The 18,794-nt window shown below is 41.9% G+C and overlaps 1 protein-coding gene across 2 annotated transcripts in view; it reads right to left on the bottom strand.

Annotated features, from left to right (window-relative positions):
* RAPGEF5 (Rap guanine nucleotide exchange factor 5) overlaps positions 1–18,794 on the bottom strand; it is a 132,573-nt gene that overhangs the window by 105,725 nt on the left and 8,054 nt on the right. For both annotated transcript variants that reach the window (XM_083578594.1, XM_083578595.1), the window contains exons 2-6: positions 10,091–10,141; positions 9,670–9,776; positions 7,853–7,974; positions 6,271–6,439; positions 4,328–4,394 (exon numbers count right to left, since the gene is read on the bottom strand). In XM_083578594.1, the coding sequence (XP_083434720.1) occupies positions 4,328–4,394; positions 6,271–6,439; positions 7,853–7,974; positions 9,670–9,776; positions 10,091–10,141 (516 nt within the window). The remainder of the gene's footprint in view (positions 1–4,327; positions 4,395–6,270; positions 6,440–7,852; positions 7,975–9,669; positions 9,777–10,090; positions 10,142–18,794) is intronic.

Raw genomic sequence — 18,794 nt, 5'->3', positions numbered from 1 at the left:
GAGGTTAAGGGGTGATATGATAGCCATGTTCAAATATATAAAAGGATGTCACATAGAGGAGGGAGAAAGGTTGTTTTCTGCTGCTCCAGAGAAGCGGACACGGAGCAATGGTTCCAAACTACAAGAAAGAAGATTCCACCTAAACATTAGGAAGAACTTCCTGACAGTAAGAGCTGTTCGACAGTGGAATTTGCTGCCAAGGAGTGTGGTGGAGTCTCCTTCTTTGGAGGTCTTTAAGCAGAGGCTTGACAACCATATGTCAGGAGTGCTCTGATGGTGTTTCCTGCTTGGCAGGGGGTTGGACTCAATGGCCCTTGTGGTCTCTTCCAACTCTATGATTCTATGATTCTAAGATTTCTATTGGCCACCTTTTAATGACTGTGAGGTTAACAATAGCTGAACTTTGGAAAGACCTCAAGAGAGCAACCATTGACCGCTGCAGGGAAGATTATTTTCTTGGTGCAACAATCAGATTTTGTTTCTCTTCTTCTACAGCCACTTCATTGGCTGCCCGTTAACTCAAATATTTTATAAGCCTCTTATCTTTACTTTTAAAGCTCTTCATGGTCAGTCTCTTTCCCATCTCTCAGCCTTAGTGTCCCAATATACGTCTAGTACTCTCTTTGTTCTTCTAATTCTGTGCTTCTTATTCATCCAAGCATTTATTGTGTCTCCATCCTTTTTCTCTTGCTACTCCATATGCTTGGAATCATCTTCCAGCACATTTGTGGGCTGCCTCCTCACTTCATATGCTCAAATCTCTATTTAAAACATTGTTTTCCCCTGAGTTGCTTTGGTCTGGCTACCTAGTTTTATTCACTGGGTGTAACAGGCTGTGTATTGTGCATATTAGACTACTGATTTTTATTGTACTGTTCATATTTGTTGTTTCAGATTGTATACCCTTTGGTGCAGAATTTATTGTTTTAATTGTGCACAGAGCCACATACATTAATGGTGCTATATAAATAAATGTTAATTATTAATACTGGTACCATAAAGCAAAGGTGAGGAACTCTTGATCCTCCAGATGTTGCTGAACAACAACTCCCATCATGCCCAGCATGTGTGACCAAAGAATAAGGATGATGGGAGTTTTAGTTCAGCACCATCTGGAGGACCAAAGTTCCCCCAAACTGCCATAAAGTCATTTGACATATGTGGAAAAATTAACAAGTAAAACGAGAACAGCACAAGGCCTCAGAAAAAGAATTCTGAGGCATCCCCAAGAATTCCTTTTTCTTTAACTTTCAATATTGGAAATGGAATTTGCACATTGGCATTAGCTTGAGATTGCTCCAAGCACCCAGCACTTCCATATATCAGCAAGAGTTCATATTCATATTAATCATTTTTGATATCCCCTTAATAATCCTTTTAATAATTTAAAGTCTACACAGTTGAAACCCAGATGGATCATCATGAGGGAAAAGGTCAGATATCATGGTTACAAGATTAGAGATGACATGGCCATGGAAAAGACGAATACTGTAGTTCAGTCATCGTGGAGATACCATCTGAGACTACTGTCAGATTCACAAGGAATCATTCAATCAATTTATGCAATTAGTATGTTCAGGACCTTTCCTGCATATGCAGCCCAAAACTTACTGAACATTAAATGTCAAGAGATTGACACTGTGTCGACTAGTAAAACCGAAGCAGCTTTCATAAAGGTTGTAATCACCCAAATTTAATTATTACTTTATGGAACCCACGGATCTCTCTTTGAAAAGGAACAGTAAAAAAAAAAATCATTTTCAGGCCAGGAAAGATTTACATTAAAAAAACACAAATTAAAGGCTTTCTGCAGATTTAAAACCTGAAGTGGAGAATGCCCTTGTATATTCAATATCCTGCGAACTTTGGGGGAAAATTAGTTTTTGTTCTAACAGAGTGCAAGACTAATTCTTTCTCATTATGCTTTCCACATATTTTGCCAGCTTTAAAAATTAGTTCATTTTGAGGCTCCTAAATAATATTAGAGATGGGGTGTGTGCGTGTGGATATCTTAGACTAGTAAGGATGGGTTAATATTTGCATCCTGATGTTAAGACACTTGCTCAAATCTTTTGCTGCTTTGCCTCTCAGGGGTTGTGCATGTGTGTACCAAATCTTCCAAGAAAGCCAAATAAAATACAATAGAGTTAAATGTTTGTGTTCCTTCCTGTTCTTGGGTTTTTCTATTTTTCGATGCTTCTATTTTATTTATTAAATCTGTCAGTCGCTTTATCTTGCCCAGGGAAACCCAAAACAACTTGCAACCATACAAATAGACAACAAGCCCCCACACAGATACATTTCAAAGGGAATTTCAAAGGTGGAATTGACATCTGAGGGGGTGGGGGATTTCTGAAAGGCAGTGCTTTGTCCTGGATCTTAGGCAAGTCAATCGAAAAATTGTGTCAACTCAGGCAGGGAGACTGCTGGGCAGCGAGGCAAGTGGTAAACCAGTAGAATCCCTAATTTATCCCAACTGCCCTACACCAGAAACATACACACTAGACCCCCACTCAACTGGACAGAGAAATGGAGAGAGAGCGGTGACATTTCTATAGACAACAGCAACCCATCTCCTTGACCCTCAAGTTTCTGTACCATTTTCAAATGCAGCCCACATATCAAATACAGTAGTACCTCAGGTTACATACGCTTCAGGTTACAGACTCCGCTAACCCAGAAATAGTGCTTCAGGTTAAGAACTTTGCTTCAGGATGAGAACAGAAATCGCGCGGCGGCAGCAGGAGGCGCCATTAGCTAAAGTGGTGCTTCAGGTTAAGAACAGTTTCAGGTTAAGTAAGGACCTCCGGAACAAATTAAGTACTTAACCTGAGGTACCACTGTATTCGTTCTTTTATGTTTCACATGTATTACACTTTATTACATACTATGTCACATTAGGAGGGATTTCTCATCAGGTGGAAAGACAAAGCAGTAAATGTAATTTATAATAATTAATATATTATGTTTCTGACACAAAAGCAAATGCTTTGCTGTTGTTTCCTGCAACCTGACCAACTTGGCACCATTCCACACAGCTATTATCGCTCAAGAAGTCCCTCGCCCTTCCATTGTTTCAAACAAGTATGTGTTTCCTTTTACCAACAGGTTCTAGCCAGACTCGAGAAAAAGGAGCTTGTACTATTAATTCTGAGAAAATATACCTTCTTAAAGCTCAGTTACAGATACTGAACCCTTGTGGGAATTGAGCAGGGAGAGATACAAGAAAACATACCTCATTGGTTCTAAAAAGCATTCTGCCAAGTGACAGGAAAAGCAGTATTACACACGCAGGCATAATTAGTTCTTCACTAGCCTTGGCTTCAGTTCATGTGGCTAAAATTCACATTAGTATTTTATGTGTCGATTATTGTTACACTCTGAATTGGCAAACAATCCTTCTGCACGCATTTCAACACTGATAAAAGCAGACCTTTGTTCACTTTGTGGAAATTTTGTATGGGGTTTAGACTCCCAACAATTCCAATAAAACTATTTACTCAAATAGTTCGACTATTTTGCCTTGCTTTAAATATAGGCAACCTCCTATTTACGTGGTGGTTATATTCTGGGTCATCGCGCACATTGGCAGAGCGTGCATAATGTTTTAACGCTCTACTGGCCTGTATTTTAATACCGATGATTTATTTTAAAAAAGTAACTGTTTTAATTTTTAGCCACTGTTAGAGGTATCGGTTTGTTGGTTGCTCGAGAGCAATCAGGCAATATGCCTCCAAAGCGTGTTCTAAGGCTTTCTTATTAGTGATAAAACCTTTAGAATGCAAAGCGCCTGTATTCCGTGTCTTGCTCATTCACTGACAGAATCTGAGAGTGGGCAGTCCTTAAACCTTCCCCAGCAGAGTAGTTTCTTGACGCCCAATCTGCGCCTCCCCTCTCTGCGCGGAAGTTTTCTGCCCAAGGAAGGCTTGGGTAACGGGGGACCTCCCTCCTCCCCGCTCTCCTCCGGCAAGGTGTCCTGGCACCGCCTTGCCTCCTCCGCCCCCTGCCACTCCTCTCCACTAGAGGCGTGGCTACCTTACTCCGCTGAGGAAGTGCTGCTTCCCACAATCTTTGGGGGCTCTCTGTAATCCACCCGGCCTTTTCCCTCTCGCCCCTGAGCCGATGGCAGTTCCCTGACAGCCACCCTGAGAATCTTTCAGCGTTGCAGCCCAAAATACAAATATATTACAGTTTTAATCTATTGCCATTAAAATTATGCGCAAGAGATTAGAACCATGATGTGAGCATTACAGTTTCTTGAGACCACAGTCGGTCACAAACATATCACTTTTCAATACAGTAAAGAAAAGCTTGTCGAAAGACTCACCGCAGAAGTGAGACGGGCAAGAATTTCAGCATTGGTCTCAGTTGTGTCTTCTATTTTTCTATTGCTCCTGTTAAAACAAAAAGATTTTTTTTTTTTAAAAAAGGAAAGGTTTGTAAATGACTGCTCTGATTTGCCTGGTGCTCTCCAGATAATGTGAACTACAACATCCATCATCCATTAGGAATGTTGGTTGAGGTTGATAGGAGCCTTTAACATATTGGGAACACCACCTTGGAAAAGCTGAATTAGACCTTAAGTTAAAGGATGTGCTTAAAAAACAAACAGGGAAGTGAGGTGTGTGGACTAAAATATTCTGACCAAGACATGTCATGCTATAACTGAAGTGTCCCATCAATTTGTCTTCCTCGAAGTGCTTTTATTTTATTCAAACTTGCCCAAGTTAAGAAGAAATGCCACAGTACAATAATCTAGTACAATAATTTCCAGTGGCATATACAGAGGCTGAACTGCAGCCCTGCTTCAGGAATGATACCCAAAGGAATTAAACTCTTGCATTTTAAGGTCAGTGAAAGGATGGCAAGACACCACCCTGTTATCTGTAATCAAATGAGGGGCACAAGGAGGTCTGAGCTGAAGCAGGACTTGTCTTCATCATGGCAGCTTCTCATGAACTACAGAGAAAACCTAACTGGAGTAACTGGGACCCAGCCTAACCCCAGCTTGCCCTTGGCACCCTCTCTTATTGTTGTGAATTTGGCTAGTTGATTCAAATCAGTTCATGAAATTAACATCCTTTCTTTGATGCCTCTTGACTTTCAGGTCTACAATGGAGGAGGCCTCTGGCTTATGTATCTCATAAGTGTAAGGTAAAGGTAAAGGGACCCCTGACCATTAGGTCCAGTCGTGGCCGACTCTGGGGTTGCGGCGCTCATCTCGCTTTATTGGCCGAGGGAGCTGGTGTACAGCTTCCGGGTCATGTGGCCAGCATGACTAAGCCGCTTCTGGCAAACCAGAGCAGCGCACGGAAACACTGTTTACCTTCCTGCCAGAGCAGTACCTATTTATCTACTTGCACTTTGACGTGCTTTTGAACTGCTAGGTTAGCAGGAGCAGGGACTGAGCAATGGGAGCTCACCCCGTCGCGGGGATTCGAACCGCCGACCTTCTGAGCAGCAAGTCCTAGGCTCTGTGGTTTAACCCACAGCGCCACCCGCGTCCCTTATCTCATAAGTGCACAGGAACACTTACAGCAAGGAGACCCATCAGCCCTATGCCTCGCTTATGAAGAGACAGCACCCTTGCCTGTCCACTTCCTTTCTACCTGACCTTAGACCCTCTATTACAGTGGTTCCCAAACTCACCCCCCCCCCCGGATTGCTTGAAAATTGCTGAAGGTCTTGGTGGACCACTAAATGATTTTGCTGCCTGCTGTAGCAATTGCAATGCTATATTATCTTTAATTGTATTTTTATTGCTTCTTTAATTTCTTAATAGATAGAATTCAAATTGTAATACAATAAATATACAATATGAAAAATAAAAAGCAATAAAAATACAATTAAAAACAGATATGAATATTTAATGTGGACTTCTTCTTCGTGGACCACCTGAATGAAGCTTGTGAACAACTGAGCTCCATGTACCACAGTTTGGGAACCACTGAGATACAAGTTACTATAGTAACTCAAACTTACTTAAAATCATTCAATAAAATATGGCTAGCCTGCTGCAAGACTTCTTTCCCATAAGAGTGCCTCCTATAAATAATACAGGGCCAGCTATAGGCTGATTTAGGTAACACAAACCAAGTAGCCACACAGTTTATACAATGTAAGTAGGAAGATTATGGTAGGAGTTTTCACAGGCAACAGCCTCTGTGATAATATGCATAAAGTAGAAGGGAAGACTGGTAGATTATTTAACAGATATAACCCAGTCATCTGCCGAACTTTCAGTAAGAATTGCATGGAGAATATACTTACAGGTTACAGGTATTAATCCTTGGAGGAATAACAGGCACTAGCTGCAATAAGAGTTTCACACCATTTTTCCATCCATCATCTCTTTCATATTCACAGAAAAGATATGTACACTCATCAGCTGAGAACTGGTAGAAAACGTACTTGTCTTGAAAATAAATCTGTTTATCCACTGTGTAAAAAAGGGGGGGGGGATAATTCTATTACTCTTAGTGTTTTCTATCAGCTTGCCACAAAACCAAAAACTTGAAGTAACTGCTAAGCAAGTATTGGAAAATTGTGAGTAATTTAATGTGAGTAATTTAGCTTCAGTTGACAACGAAGGGCTAGTTCACACGTACAGACCAATCATATAAGAGACGTTTTGAATACAGATCATGTGGAAAACACACTGTGAACTGGGCTATATACAGATACCATTTCAACATTTTAAGCAACATAAAAAACCCAACATGAAGTCATGTGAAGCAGCTTCTCCTGCAATATCAAGCATGCTAACAAAAGCAATTACCCAAAACAGGGATTGCTTTAGCATGGCTGGAAGTGTGTGAGGAGGTGCTTTACACAGACAGCTTGAAGTTGGAATAATCTTCACGAATTGCTTTTTTAAGCAGCTACCATGCTGCAAAGGCCATGTACAAATCAAGTTATAGTCAGTGGCAATGACACAGAATCCCTTCAAAGTAAGACAAGGGTAAATAAAAGCTGGTGCAGAAGTGACATGAAGCTTGAAAGAATGGAGCAGACACAATCCCAGCCATGGAAGAGAAAAATTACATTACACAGGGAATTTTGAAATTCCCAAAGACATGAGACAAGGCTTAATGGAGCCCCAACATGTAAAGAACCACAACAGTCTAGATGAGAGGTGACTAGGTGGTTCAGCAATAAATGGAGAAAGGGAGCCATCTCTTGTTAAGGAGGCAGAAGACTTGGCAGTGGCCTGAACGTGGATAAATGATTGTGAGCCTGAAAACAGCGACAGAAGAAAAGCTGCAAAGGTAAAGAGTACTCCTTATTCAAAGCCATCCTTTAAGAATTCATTTATTTATAAAATATAGGGTCATCGGTGTGCATACACTTTATGGAGTACAAGATGTAAACTCCTTGTTATGCAGAGCTTGCTCTCTAAAACGTAATACAGGGGAAACAGGGACAGAATTTGCAATTCTTCAGTCAAAAGTTCCTTTCAATATACTAAAAAGGCTCCACCATAATCATATGGTGAACTACTATATTGTTTACTCAGCTGCACAGTATTTAGCAACAGGATAAGGAAAGTATCAAGGTAAAAGGAGGGAGGGAGTAGGGGAGAGAAAAGAATGTACATTCTGAAAGTTGACAAGTATGTCCCTGGGCAAAAATATCTAGTAAATATCTCATCATAATTATTCAGGATATGAAAGATCGCATGTGAAATATATACCAAAGCAGCACAGAGGGAGCCCAACAGAACAACAGATATCTGTCTTTTTCTCTCCCCCTTTGTAAACATAATAAATCTAATGCCCAGGGAAAGATGAGGACAGGAAGGGAAATTGAATACCTTCGTAAAACAGGTTAGACTTGCTTTCATAAAACTGACCTGATAACACAATTCTCATATTCAGTAGGAGCTGCCAGATACCAGCTGCTGTAGATCTGCTCTTTATGAAAGGACAGCGCTTTAAAAGCCAGTCTACGAGTTCAGATCCAATGCAACTTCTCCTAAACAAGCAAAAAAAATTATGGATTTATGTAGTGATATTTGTAAGATTGAGCGATTTGATTTCCTCCCTTTTCTTTATGCTTTTCTTTATGCTTGGCTAGTTGATTACTTCGATGATAATTCCCTGATTGCTTTATTTGTTCGTGTGTTATTGAGCGTATATTTTGGGGAAATTTCATGTTGTCCACTTGTTTTTACTCTTATGTTTGCTGTAAACAAATGTATAGGTTCCTGCAGCCAATTGGAAGTCGCGGAAGCTGCAGACTTTCGGGTTCCAAAGAACACTCACAAACCAGAACACTCACTTCCGGGTTTGTGGCGTTCAGGAGCCAAAACATTCAACTCACAAGGCATTTGGGATTCAAGGTACGACTGTATGTCACCAAAAAGCAGCAACTGTCTGCAAGTGCCCAATCTGTCCAGGAATGGGGGACCTCATGCCTTCCAGATAATTTTACACTACAACTTCCATCATTCCTGACAACTGGCCATCATGTTTGGGGCTGATGGGAATTGGAGCCCAACAGCATCTGGAGGGCTACAAGTTCTCCAATCCTGAAGTACAAAATGAACCACATCGTTCAACAACTTGCATTTCATCCTGCAAACAATTTCTCCTCCTCCAGAAGATTCTTCCTTATTATCTCAAGATGCAACTAGTTGCAACTAGACATCCCCCTCAGGCTAAACTTCTACTAGCTTCCCTACAAGCTAATCCACACATATAACGTAACTTCCCTAGAAGTCACTTATTTCATCTTCTCCCAACCTTAAAGTCTGGCTGTACCATTAACATGGGATATTATGTTGGCAACAGAGAGGCAACACATTTAAACATCAGGCACATGTATGAGATCTTTGCACAGTCCACAAACCAACTCCGACATTTAAAATGTGAGCAAACTTCATCCTTTCAGGAAAGAATTGGCAGACAGCGTCACCATTTTTCAGTTTGGCAGAATAATAAATCTGCATGCATTTTTTAAAGATGGCAATTTACAAAAAGAACTGCATTTTTTAAAGATCCTTTCAATTATTTGTTATAAAAACAAGAAAACCAGTTTTGCTATATGTTTGGTTAGCTAATCAATTTGTTCTCAAGTAGTCTGGAAGTTTCTCTACAAAGAACATATACCAGATGCTATAAATAAAAGATTATTTTTTTATTGATTGCATTTCAATCAAAAGGTAAGAAACATCGCTGAAGTCAAAGCACTGCTACACTGCCTCCCTGAGGGCAGATTCTTATGACAGGGTCATGAAAACAATCTCCATCCTTTGTAGATTCCCTCCCCAGTTACCAGAGAAGAGAAACACAAACATGATGCACTTATTATTCGGTAACACATACATACATTATATTAGATCCAACAAAGTTTGTTAAACCAGAGCACAGGTTACTAACAAAATATTTTCAGGAATAGCACACAAAAGCAACACAACACAAAATGGGAATAAAATTAATAATCAAAACTGTCAGCTTTGATCACATCCAAGTTCATTGTCATTAGTAATAGGATCCTGGTATACGAAAAACATTCTAGGATAAGGAGGGACAGTTTGCTTCTCCTTGCCCCAGGAAGATATCTGCCAGTGCAGGTAACGTATGGTAGCCAGTCCAGTGCTGCAAATGCAAGGGGGTGAGAAATAGTAAGGAGAAAACTGTTTTGTTAAACTAAGGCAAACATGGCTACCTGCAAAGTCCCATCAGAGACATTCTGTCTTTCATCAGATCAGAAGCTTGTAGAATGAAAACATTTCTGAGAGCTCTCCCAGCGCATGAGGCACCCTCTCCATAAATCTAAAAGAAAAGACAAATTGGACAAACAATAAATTATGCAAGCATACAAGGTTATAGCATTAGCACTACATAAAAGTTACAGAATGCATCTGACAAGTACAAGCATGATTTCACCAAGCTTTTCGTATTTGGATAAGGGATTCCTTATCAGCGATATTAAAATATATTTACATTAGAAAGCTGTAACCCACATTAGCTGTTACAAACTCGAAGATGAACAAATGTACCTAGCTTCAAGGCAGCATCAATGAAATACGTATCTCAAAAGAATGAAGGCATGAAAGAGTTGTTAAATGAGGTTTTAAAAAAATTACCTTGCCTGGAGGATTTTCCAGATAGGGATTTGAAATTCTTCTGGTTATAATCTGCAAGAAAAAATATAATACAATCACCATCATTATCTAACAAACATTCAAAGCATGACAAAGAATCTGTTAGGCTGCTGGTGCATTAGGGTGTACGTTTTGAAAGCATCAGGGCAGCAAATTCATAGGAATGTTCAAAATATTGGTGCTGGTACTTTGTCTATGAAGTACTTAATTTCTTTTGCTGTTTTTAACACAACCTACCCTGTTCCCTTCCCCCTGATAGTCAGCCCTCAGCTTAGCTCACAGAACGCGATCTACGTCTTTATTACAACATTTAATAATACACAAATTTCAGACTGAAAGCTCTCCAAAAATTACAAATATTTAAATTATACATAACTGTCAGGGAATCAGGAGCAGGAGCACTGGGGAGAGAGGAACTGGAGAGCGAAGGGGAAGAATCCGAGGGAAGCGTAGGGGACTATGACAGTGGCCCGAGAGATTCCATGAGCTTCTCCAGCGAATCAGAAGATTCCCAGAAGGGGGCTCCGATGGTCAGGGCAAGGGGGGTCCCAGGGGGGACGCATCAGAAACAAGGAGCCAGAGGGGAACCCCAAAGCAGCAGTGGAGGATCGGGACCGTTTTCCCCACCAGAGCGTAGTGGGGGGGAAGAGTCACATGTGTCAGGGCCAGCGTCTCCTCCGGAGGGGAGGGAGAGTAAGTCAGGGCTGACCACGCCTCCATCGGAGAGTGGGGGAATGGAGGGGAGGTCAGTTGCAGCTAGCCCCCCCGAAGGGGGAAGCAGTGACAGCAGCAGTGAAACAGTTAGGAGGAAAACTGCTGGCTGGGCGCGCGCGCCAAGTTCAAATGTACAGGCGCGCGGGACAGCAGGAGACCCGGATGGGGAACCAGCTCCTAAAGCCCGCCGGAGGGAGGGAGAAGGCTCAGGGGAATCAGCGTCAGGAGAGGCTAGGAAGGGCAAGACCCCGGCGGGCAGGCGGACCCAGAGGAGGAAGGAGCAGCGGAAAAGGTGGAGCAAGGCGAGGGTCTTAAATTGGTGTACAGGGGGAGGAGATTCAGAAGGGTCATCAGCGGTCTGACAGTTGAGACGTGGGGCTGCGCGCTGCGGCTCTGGAAGTGAAACTGAACTTCAATAAAGACTTTGTATTTAATAAGAAAGCAGCGTTGGTCCTTTGTGAGCTGGGACCTTGGGCAGCCTTGACAATAACAATAAAATACTTTAAAACACACACATACAATATCGGGGTTTTCCCATTCCCATTAGAACATACCAACCCATCACTTGGCTCAGGAAATTGATTCCCTATATATTCCAAGGCTTCTCTTTTAAATTCCACACTTCCTATTTGTTTCTTAAACTGTTAACTTTGTATTACACTGTTTGAACATCCTGGGGGTAGGGAAAGGATAGAGAAGGTATGGCTGGACTACAGATCCCATTATGTTTGACCACTGGCCATGATGACTGTGGCTGGTAGGAGCAGGAACCCAACAAAACCAGTTTTGTTTTACAGAAGAGACCAAGAGGTCCAACCCTCTGCAATATTACTGTCACATTTTAATATAACTATATTAATAAAAAGGGCCAGATCTAGAACAGCAGATGCATTGTTCAGATCAGTCTTATTGTACATTGCCAATAAAGGTCCGTATAGTTAAAGCTATGGTTTTCCCAGTAGTGACGTATGGAAGTGAGAGCTGGACCATAAAGAAGGCTGATCACCGAAGAATTGATGCTTTTGAATTATGGTGCTGGAGGAAACTCTTGAGAGTCCCATGGACTGCAAGAAGATCAAACCTATCCATTCTTAAGGAAATCAGCCCTGAGTGCTCACTGGAAGGATAGATTGTGAAGCTGAGGCTCCAATACTCTGGCCACCTCATGAGGAGAGAAGACTCCCTGGAAAAGACCCTGATGTTGGGAAAGATTGAGGGCACAAGGAGAAGGAGACGACAGAGGACGTGATGGTTGGACAGTGTTTGCGAAGCTACCAGCATGAGTTTGACCAAAATGTGGCAGGCAGTAGAAGTCAGGAGTGCCTGGCGTGCTCTGGTCCATGGGGTCATGAAGAGTCGGACACGACTAAACAACAACAACAACAGAAGAGTAAGTGGGTCATACAGCATAAGCTATAATTATAATTAAATTTGTACCTCTCTCTACAGGGGGTAATGGTAAGTGTGTGAGCTGCATATTGAAATAATTGACTGGCTGGGTGCCACATTTGTGAAATATTACAACTCCCTCTGCCTATATGTATGCAAAGTAAAACAATATATTATTGTTTCAAAGGTTGCTACCGAAGTCTCAGGACTCTGCCTTCTATGAAATTCAAACAGCACAACAGCAAAAAAGAGCAGCACAGAACATTGCTAGACCTCCTTCGCTCTCCCTGTGATTAAATATGCATATAATAAAAAGTGCCAGAATGCTTTACAGCCCATTTACTCTTGCTAGCATGCATATCTTCAGCACCCCATTCCTCCATCAGTCTACGTGCTAATGTCTCTGTTTGTTTCCAAACTTTACTGTTTATTTGATCAACAGAAGAGGCACAAATTTCCTTTTTTCAGCACACCTAGCTGATAAACAGAGAGAAGAGTTAAACCTAAACAATACACACCCCACTGCTCCCAAAGACTGGACTTGTTTGGGCCCATTAGGCCAGAGGAGAGAATTATAGCTGCAACTCCCACAGGGAAGGGTCACAGAACATCTGCCTTGCATGCAGATTCAATCACTGGTGTATCCAAGCAGCAGCGGCACCGCTCGAGTGCCTGGGGCACCTCCTCATACCACCCCACAGGGGCCTCGGAAGATGCCCCCAGCCTTAGAGGCCCAACAGGGACTGGAGGGAGGAAAAGAAAAGTGAACAGAGGCCAGTGTTGCCCACGGCACCCCTGACTATCACCCAAGGCACCCCAGGGTGCCATAGCGCACTGGTTGAAAACCACTGGCTTAAATTATCAAAATCACACACAGAGCCATTTCACGAAGTTTCCCATGCGGAACGGCACACAAATTTTCAAGTGGAAGCTATCCCACTGTATCAATGTATGAAGCAAGGCTGTGTTTCTTTTTGTTGCATTTTGCCCTACCTTGTTTTACAGCCTTAGCTCCCTATTTCTGCCAGCCAAACTGCTGAACATCCTTAGAAAGGGCTGCACTTTGGGTAGAATCATGGCGTTCCATACAAGAACTTCCCGTCCATTTTGTTTCTTCTTCCTCAGCATTGTGTTATCTCATCCAGCAGCAGCCCACATAAATTGAGCAAATTGAAACTGAGTGAAAGCACTTGTGCAAGATATTGGATTTATAAATCCAACTGCCAATCATTTGCACTTTGATCCACTTTCTTGGATTACAGCATATTGTTCTTTATATTCCCTGTGGGTAAGAGTATTTTCAGCTCTGCCAGAACGGCAGAACAAAAAAAAACAAAAACCCCAAAATCAAAACCCAAGTCCCAACATGCCATGGAACATACCTTTCGAGTATTCCATGCATGAGAAGCACATCTGATTTGAGTGCCTCGTCGCCTACTGCTCTCCACCTAGCCCACTTTAAAGCAGTTGGTGTCACTGACTTCCTACTCTGTTAAAATCAAGATACTGCAAATCTATAAATCAACGTCAGTTTTCAAAACATACATGCTTTTTAAAACACTAAGAAAAAAAACAAATCAAGAGAGCACTAAAAAACACATACACCTAATTATATAGGTAAAAATAAAGACATGGATATACATACACATCCATGTTGGGGAAATACAGATTTTGTAAACTTTTTGTTGCCAAAGTAATTAAGCCACCTAAAAAGAACCACACGTCACTGTCACTGTGATTGTGGTAAACGGCAAGTGGTCTTGAGGTGTCTCATGTATTTTCAACTCTGAAGCTAGAGCTGCAGCTTCATAGTAGAACATACAGTGGTACCTCGGGTTACAGACGCTTCAGATTACAGACTCCGCTAACCCAGAAATAGTACCTCGGGTTAAGAACATTGCTTCAGGATGAGAACAGAAATCGTGTGGCGATGCCTTGGCGGCAGTGGGAGGCCCCAATAGCTAAAGTGGTACCTCAGGTTAAGAACAGCTTCAGGTTAAGAATGGACCTCCAGAACAAATTTAGTTCTTAACACGAGGTACCACTGTATCCCCTTTTCTCCTTTATGCTTATGGTGCTCCATGTGATATGTTACAGAAGGCCCAAGTCCCTCACTGGTCAACTCCAAGCCAAATTTTTTGCATTGCTTTTAATCCACTTCTACTCAGGAGCTATATGGCTCTTGTTACCCTCATAATGGTGACATATTGGTGAAAAGCCATTCATGCAAATCTAGGAAGACCATTGCTATTACAAAAGCTAATAGCGAGTTCCTTGGATTTTTTTTTTTTAATTAACTGTAAAGTATCACCAAAAATGGAAATCAGTAGTTTACATCCTCTTACTTCCTCTAAGATTACAGTGAAGTCGTTTCCTCAAAGAGAGGGAAACTCTGGAAGGAAATGCCTGCAACAGAAAGACCAAGAGGAATTTCCAACGTCATTTTTGCAATAATGGACCTCCAAACATTCAGACAGAAATACCTCTACTTTTAACATCATGTTTCCAACATCCTGCCATAGGTGAGGTCATTCAATTCTTTTGACAGAAAGGGAAATTAGTGGCAGCAAAATGCACAGGGAATTGTGTTCATAAACCCATTGTAAGATGCAATGCAAGAGAGAAAGAAATCCATTGCAACATACCCCATAAAGTACGCCCAAGCGTTTAATAGGAAGAATCAAAATGGAGATAAAAGGTCCAGCAATATTTTCTCATTTTTTCAATTTAATGTTAAAGCTATGCCAGTAAATGCTTATGAAATTCTGCAAAAAATACTCGGACTTTAAATTTAATTTTAAATGCCAGCATTAACCAATTTAGGATGTAATCCAATGCCCACTAACCCAGAGGTAAGCCCCACTGAGGTCAATGGAATTCAGTTCTGACCAGATACAGAGGGGGTTGCAGTAATTCTATCTATACAATAGTGGGAAAGTTTGAGAGTAGCATAAGGGCAGAAATTTATTCTGGCTCCATAATAAAAAAAATGTACTCTAGCTCCAACATGCATCTGAGGACTTCAGCCCTCATTTGTCTCCTGAGTCCCGAGAATCTGTATTGTGAGGCATAGACCTGCTGATGAGATGGAAGCCCCTCACCTGCAGAACATAGTGATCAAAAGGTGAGATTATTTTTTAGGTATCTTGGTCCAAAGTGAATGGGGCTTTATACACCAAAAACCAGCTTCTGGAACTTAGCGTGGAAGCTAATTGGCAGCCAGTGCCACTTATATGTGTAAATGTACAAGAATATGCACTATTCTCTGATATTTGGACTGAGTCATCCAAAGTCTTTTGTTGAGTCTCCTCCAGGGACCCCGAATAAGCAATCTGAATACATATCGAAGAATAGTAAGATCTTATTTTAAAAGTTACAAAGGCCACTTGCATCTCTCAAAACCAACACAAAGTCTCCTTGAACAGATGCTATCAAAATTCAGTGTCAACACTGGATCTATTAGCTCCACATTGCTCAGAATGAAATTTTCCGCCTGCTCTGCTTTATTGTGATACTATAACTGCCTATGTTGCTTTCTCTGAACGAGAGGCCATTCCTGGAAAAGTCCCCAAAGGCAGGTTTTGGGGGTTTCTGAGCAAAGGTTGCATGGCCACCTGTCATCTAGCTGAGATTCCTGCATTGAAGGGGGTTGGACTAGATAGATGACCCTCAGGGTCCCTTCCAATGCTATAATTCTATGATTCTACGGTAAAAAGAATGTTGTCAGTGATAGCGAAAAAAACTCCCACAGCACTCTATCAACTGTTTTGGTTGTGATTCCCTACACACTGTAGTGTCTATGAAGGTCAGGTCACATACCTCTACCTAGGATTAAAGGGCTAAAAAAAATCCACACAATTAACACAGCATGCAGGTAGGCCTGATCTAGAGAGGTAGTTCCAAAAGTAAGGAGCACATGGAGATAGAACTGAAAGAGAGGTAGGGTGGATGGATGCCACACTGCTGGAAACAAGCACTAAAAGGCTTAGGACAGAGGCTGAAGTCAGATAGACTGGAAGACCAAAGAGTCCCAGTGCAAGGCAAGGGTAGATGAACCAGGCAGAGAGATGGGAGTCATATGGTACAGCTCACCATAAAGATTTGATCTGGACGCGAATGGGTAATTCCGTTCAGTACCATCAAGAAAGGAATAATGAGGAAGCCAAGTAAAATATTCGCTACTTTTATTCCCATGTCAGGTTCACCTTAGAAGTGTCTGAATAATATACTATTCTGTAGCTTTTGTACTTTAGAAGGGAGAAGAACAGATCAAAGAATAAATTTTGGCAATATACTAGAAAACATTCAGTAAACAGTTTTTTTAAAAAACTTGAAAAACAATCTGTATGTTGTGTTTCCTAAACTGCGTTTCAGACAGCTGCTCTGGTTTTCAGATGGCAGACTGAAATTTGTCTTCCAGTGAATTAACACTGAAGCCTAAAAGCGGAGGGTGATCACACACTGGAGTGTAATTGAAAATGCACTACCATAAGCATATTTTCTAAGAAGTCACTATATCTACATTCACTGGGTGCATAGGATTGTGCAGTCTTTAGTAGTTAAAACACTGTATTTATCTTTAAGCAACTCATTAATAATGTGTCTCATTAATAATGTGCACTATATCCCACATGCATGCCCCTTCTGAATTTAAGCTATCATAAATTACAAGAGCCCTCATCCACTAAAGTTAGTTGCGACAAACTCCTATTAAACTCAGTAAAACCACTTGGTGAATAGCTTAAATCCCATTGCTTTCAGTCCAATCCTATTCAGGTTTACTCGTATGCTACCTTATCCATTGTTTATGTTTAGGTCCCACCTTTTCTCCAAGGAGCTGAAAGTTATCTCTTTACACCTTTTATCCTCATAACAACTCTGTGAAGTAGGTTAGGCAGGTAGGCTGGGCTGAGAAACCACGACTGGCCCAAGGTAACCCTGTGAGCTTCATGGCTGAGTGAGGATTTGAACTGCGGTCTCCCAGGTCCTACTCCAACACTTTAACCATTGCACTTCGCTGGCTGTCTACACCACACTGGCTCTCTATAAATCCCAATCTGTTGGGTTCGCTTCCAAGTATGCACGCACAGAATGGCAGTCTTAGCTACAACTAACGTCAGTTTGATTGGGGTTGAATAGTTTAATGCCTTTGTGTCATCTCTCTAGATCAGGGGTCAGCAACCTAAGGCCCACGGGCCGGAAGTGGCCCGTGGAGGTCGTTTGACTGGCCCATGAGCTGCTCCTGAACTGAGCCGCCTGCTCATGTGCTGTGCTAAACCAGCGCAGCGCGGGGACTTGCTTGCCCAGTGCTGGAAATCGCGTCTACACAGATGTCGGAAATCGTAGGCACACACGCACAGATGCTGAAAAACACGGGTGTGCACACTTACGCGCCATCCAACCCAGAGGGATCTCCATGGGACCGATCCAGCCCAGGAAAGATAAATCTTGCCTAGGTAAAGGTAAAGGGACCCCTGACAGTTAAGTCCAGTTGTAGACGACTCTGGGGTTGAGGCGCTCATCTCGCTTTGCTGGCTGAGGGAGCCATTGTTTGTCTGCAGACAGCTTCCGGGTCATGTGGCCAGCATGACTAAACTGCTTCTGGCAAAACCAGAGCAGCGCACTGAAACGCCGTTTACCTTCCCACTGGAGCGGTTCCTATTTATCTACTTGCACTTTGAAGTGCTTTCGAACTGCTAGGTTGGCAGGAGCTGGGACCAAACAACGGGAGCTCACCCTGTCGTGGGAATTCGAACCACCAACCTTCTGATCGGCAAGCCCTAAGGTCTGTGGTTTAGACCATAGCACCACCTTGCCTACCCGTGCTCTAATCTCGGCTCATAAGCAATTTCAGAGACTTTGCTGTGTGTGGATGTGTTGGGAGGTGGGGGGTTCATATCACACTTAGCTGAAGAGTTCAAAGACTGAAAGAGGCCATCAGCTCCAGCATCCACCCAGCTGCAAGAGAAAACGTTGCAACACATGTTAACCAGACCTAACTATATACAGAGGCAGAGATATTCCACCATAATAGATCCAAGTGATACAGACAAGAGGAAGAGGACCAGACAGAAGAAACTAGACGCAGAACCTGTAAGGTTATTCCTGGATTGATGAACCTGAAGTACCAAGAACACCAACAGACCTGGGTTTTACTTTTAAAAACTGAGCCGATTCAACTATTTCACATTTAGTATGGCTTGTTTTGTTTCAGCATTAATGAAAAACAAACTAACAGCAGCTATGTCAGCTGTTCTTCAAAAAATATGCACATTAAACACCTCGGCTATTTTGGGATGTTTACCTAATGTGATAAGTTAGCTTTGGTATCATGGAAGAAGTCAACAAAAACTGGCTCAAGAAGAACACCTGTTTAGATTTCAAGAAGTTCAGTGTATTTTGTAGCAGCTGACTCAAAATTATAAAGTTAATTTTTCTGTAAATATGCACCAAACTCAGCATTAGATCAAAATCTTGTTCTTCAACTTAAAAAGGAATTGAGCTTTGCTACACATCTTCAAATGTCAAGATGCACAGCCTTGAATAAATTGCAGGTCTTCCTCTTTCCTTGATTAAAGAGAAT

Source organism: Podarcis filfolensis (assembly GCF_964270895.1).
Source record: "Podarcis filfolensis genome assembly, chromosome: 12".
Classification (NCBI taxonomy): domain Eukaryota; kingdom Metazoa; phylum Chordata; class Lepidosauria; order Squamata; family Lacertidae; genus Podarcis; species Podarcis filfolensis.
The sequence above is the reverse complement of the archived record's forward strand: the minus strand, read 5'-3'. Positions and strand labels throughout refer to the sequence as shown.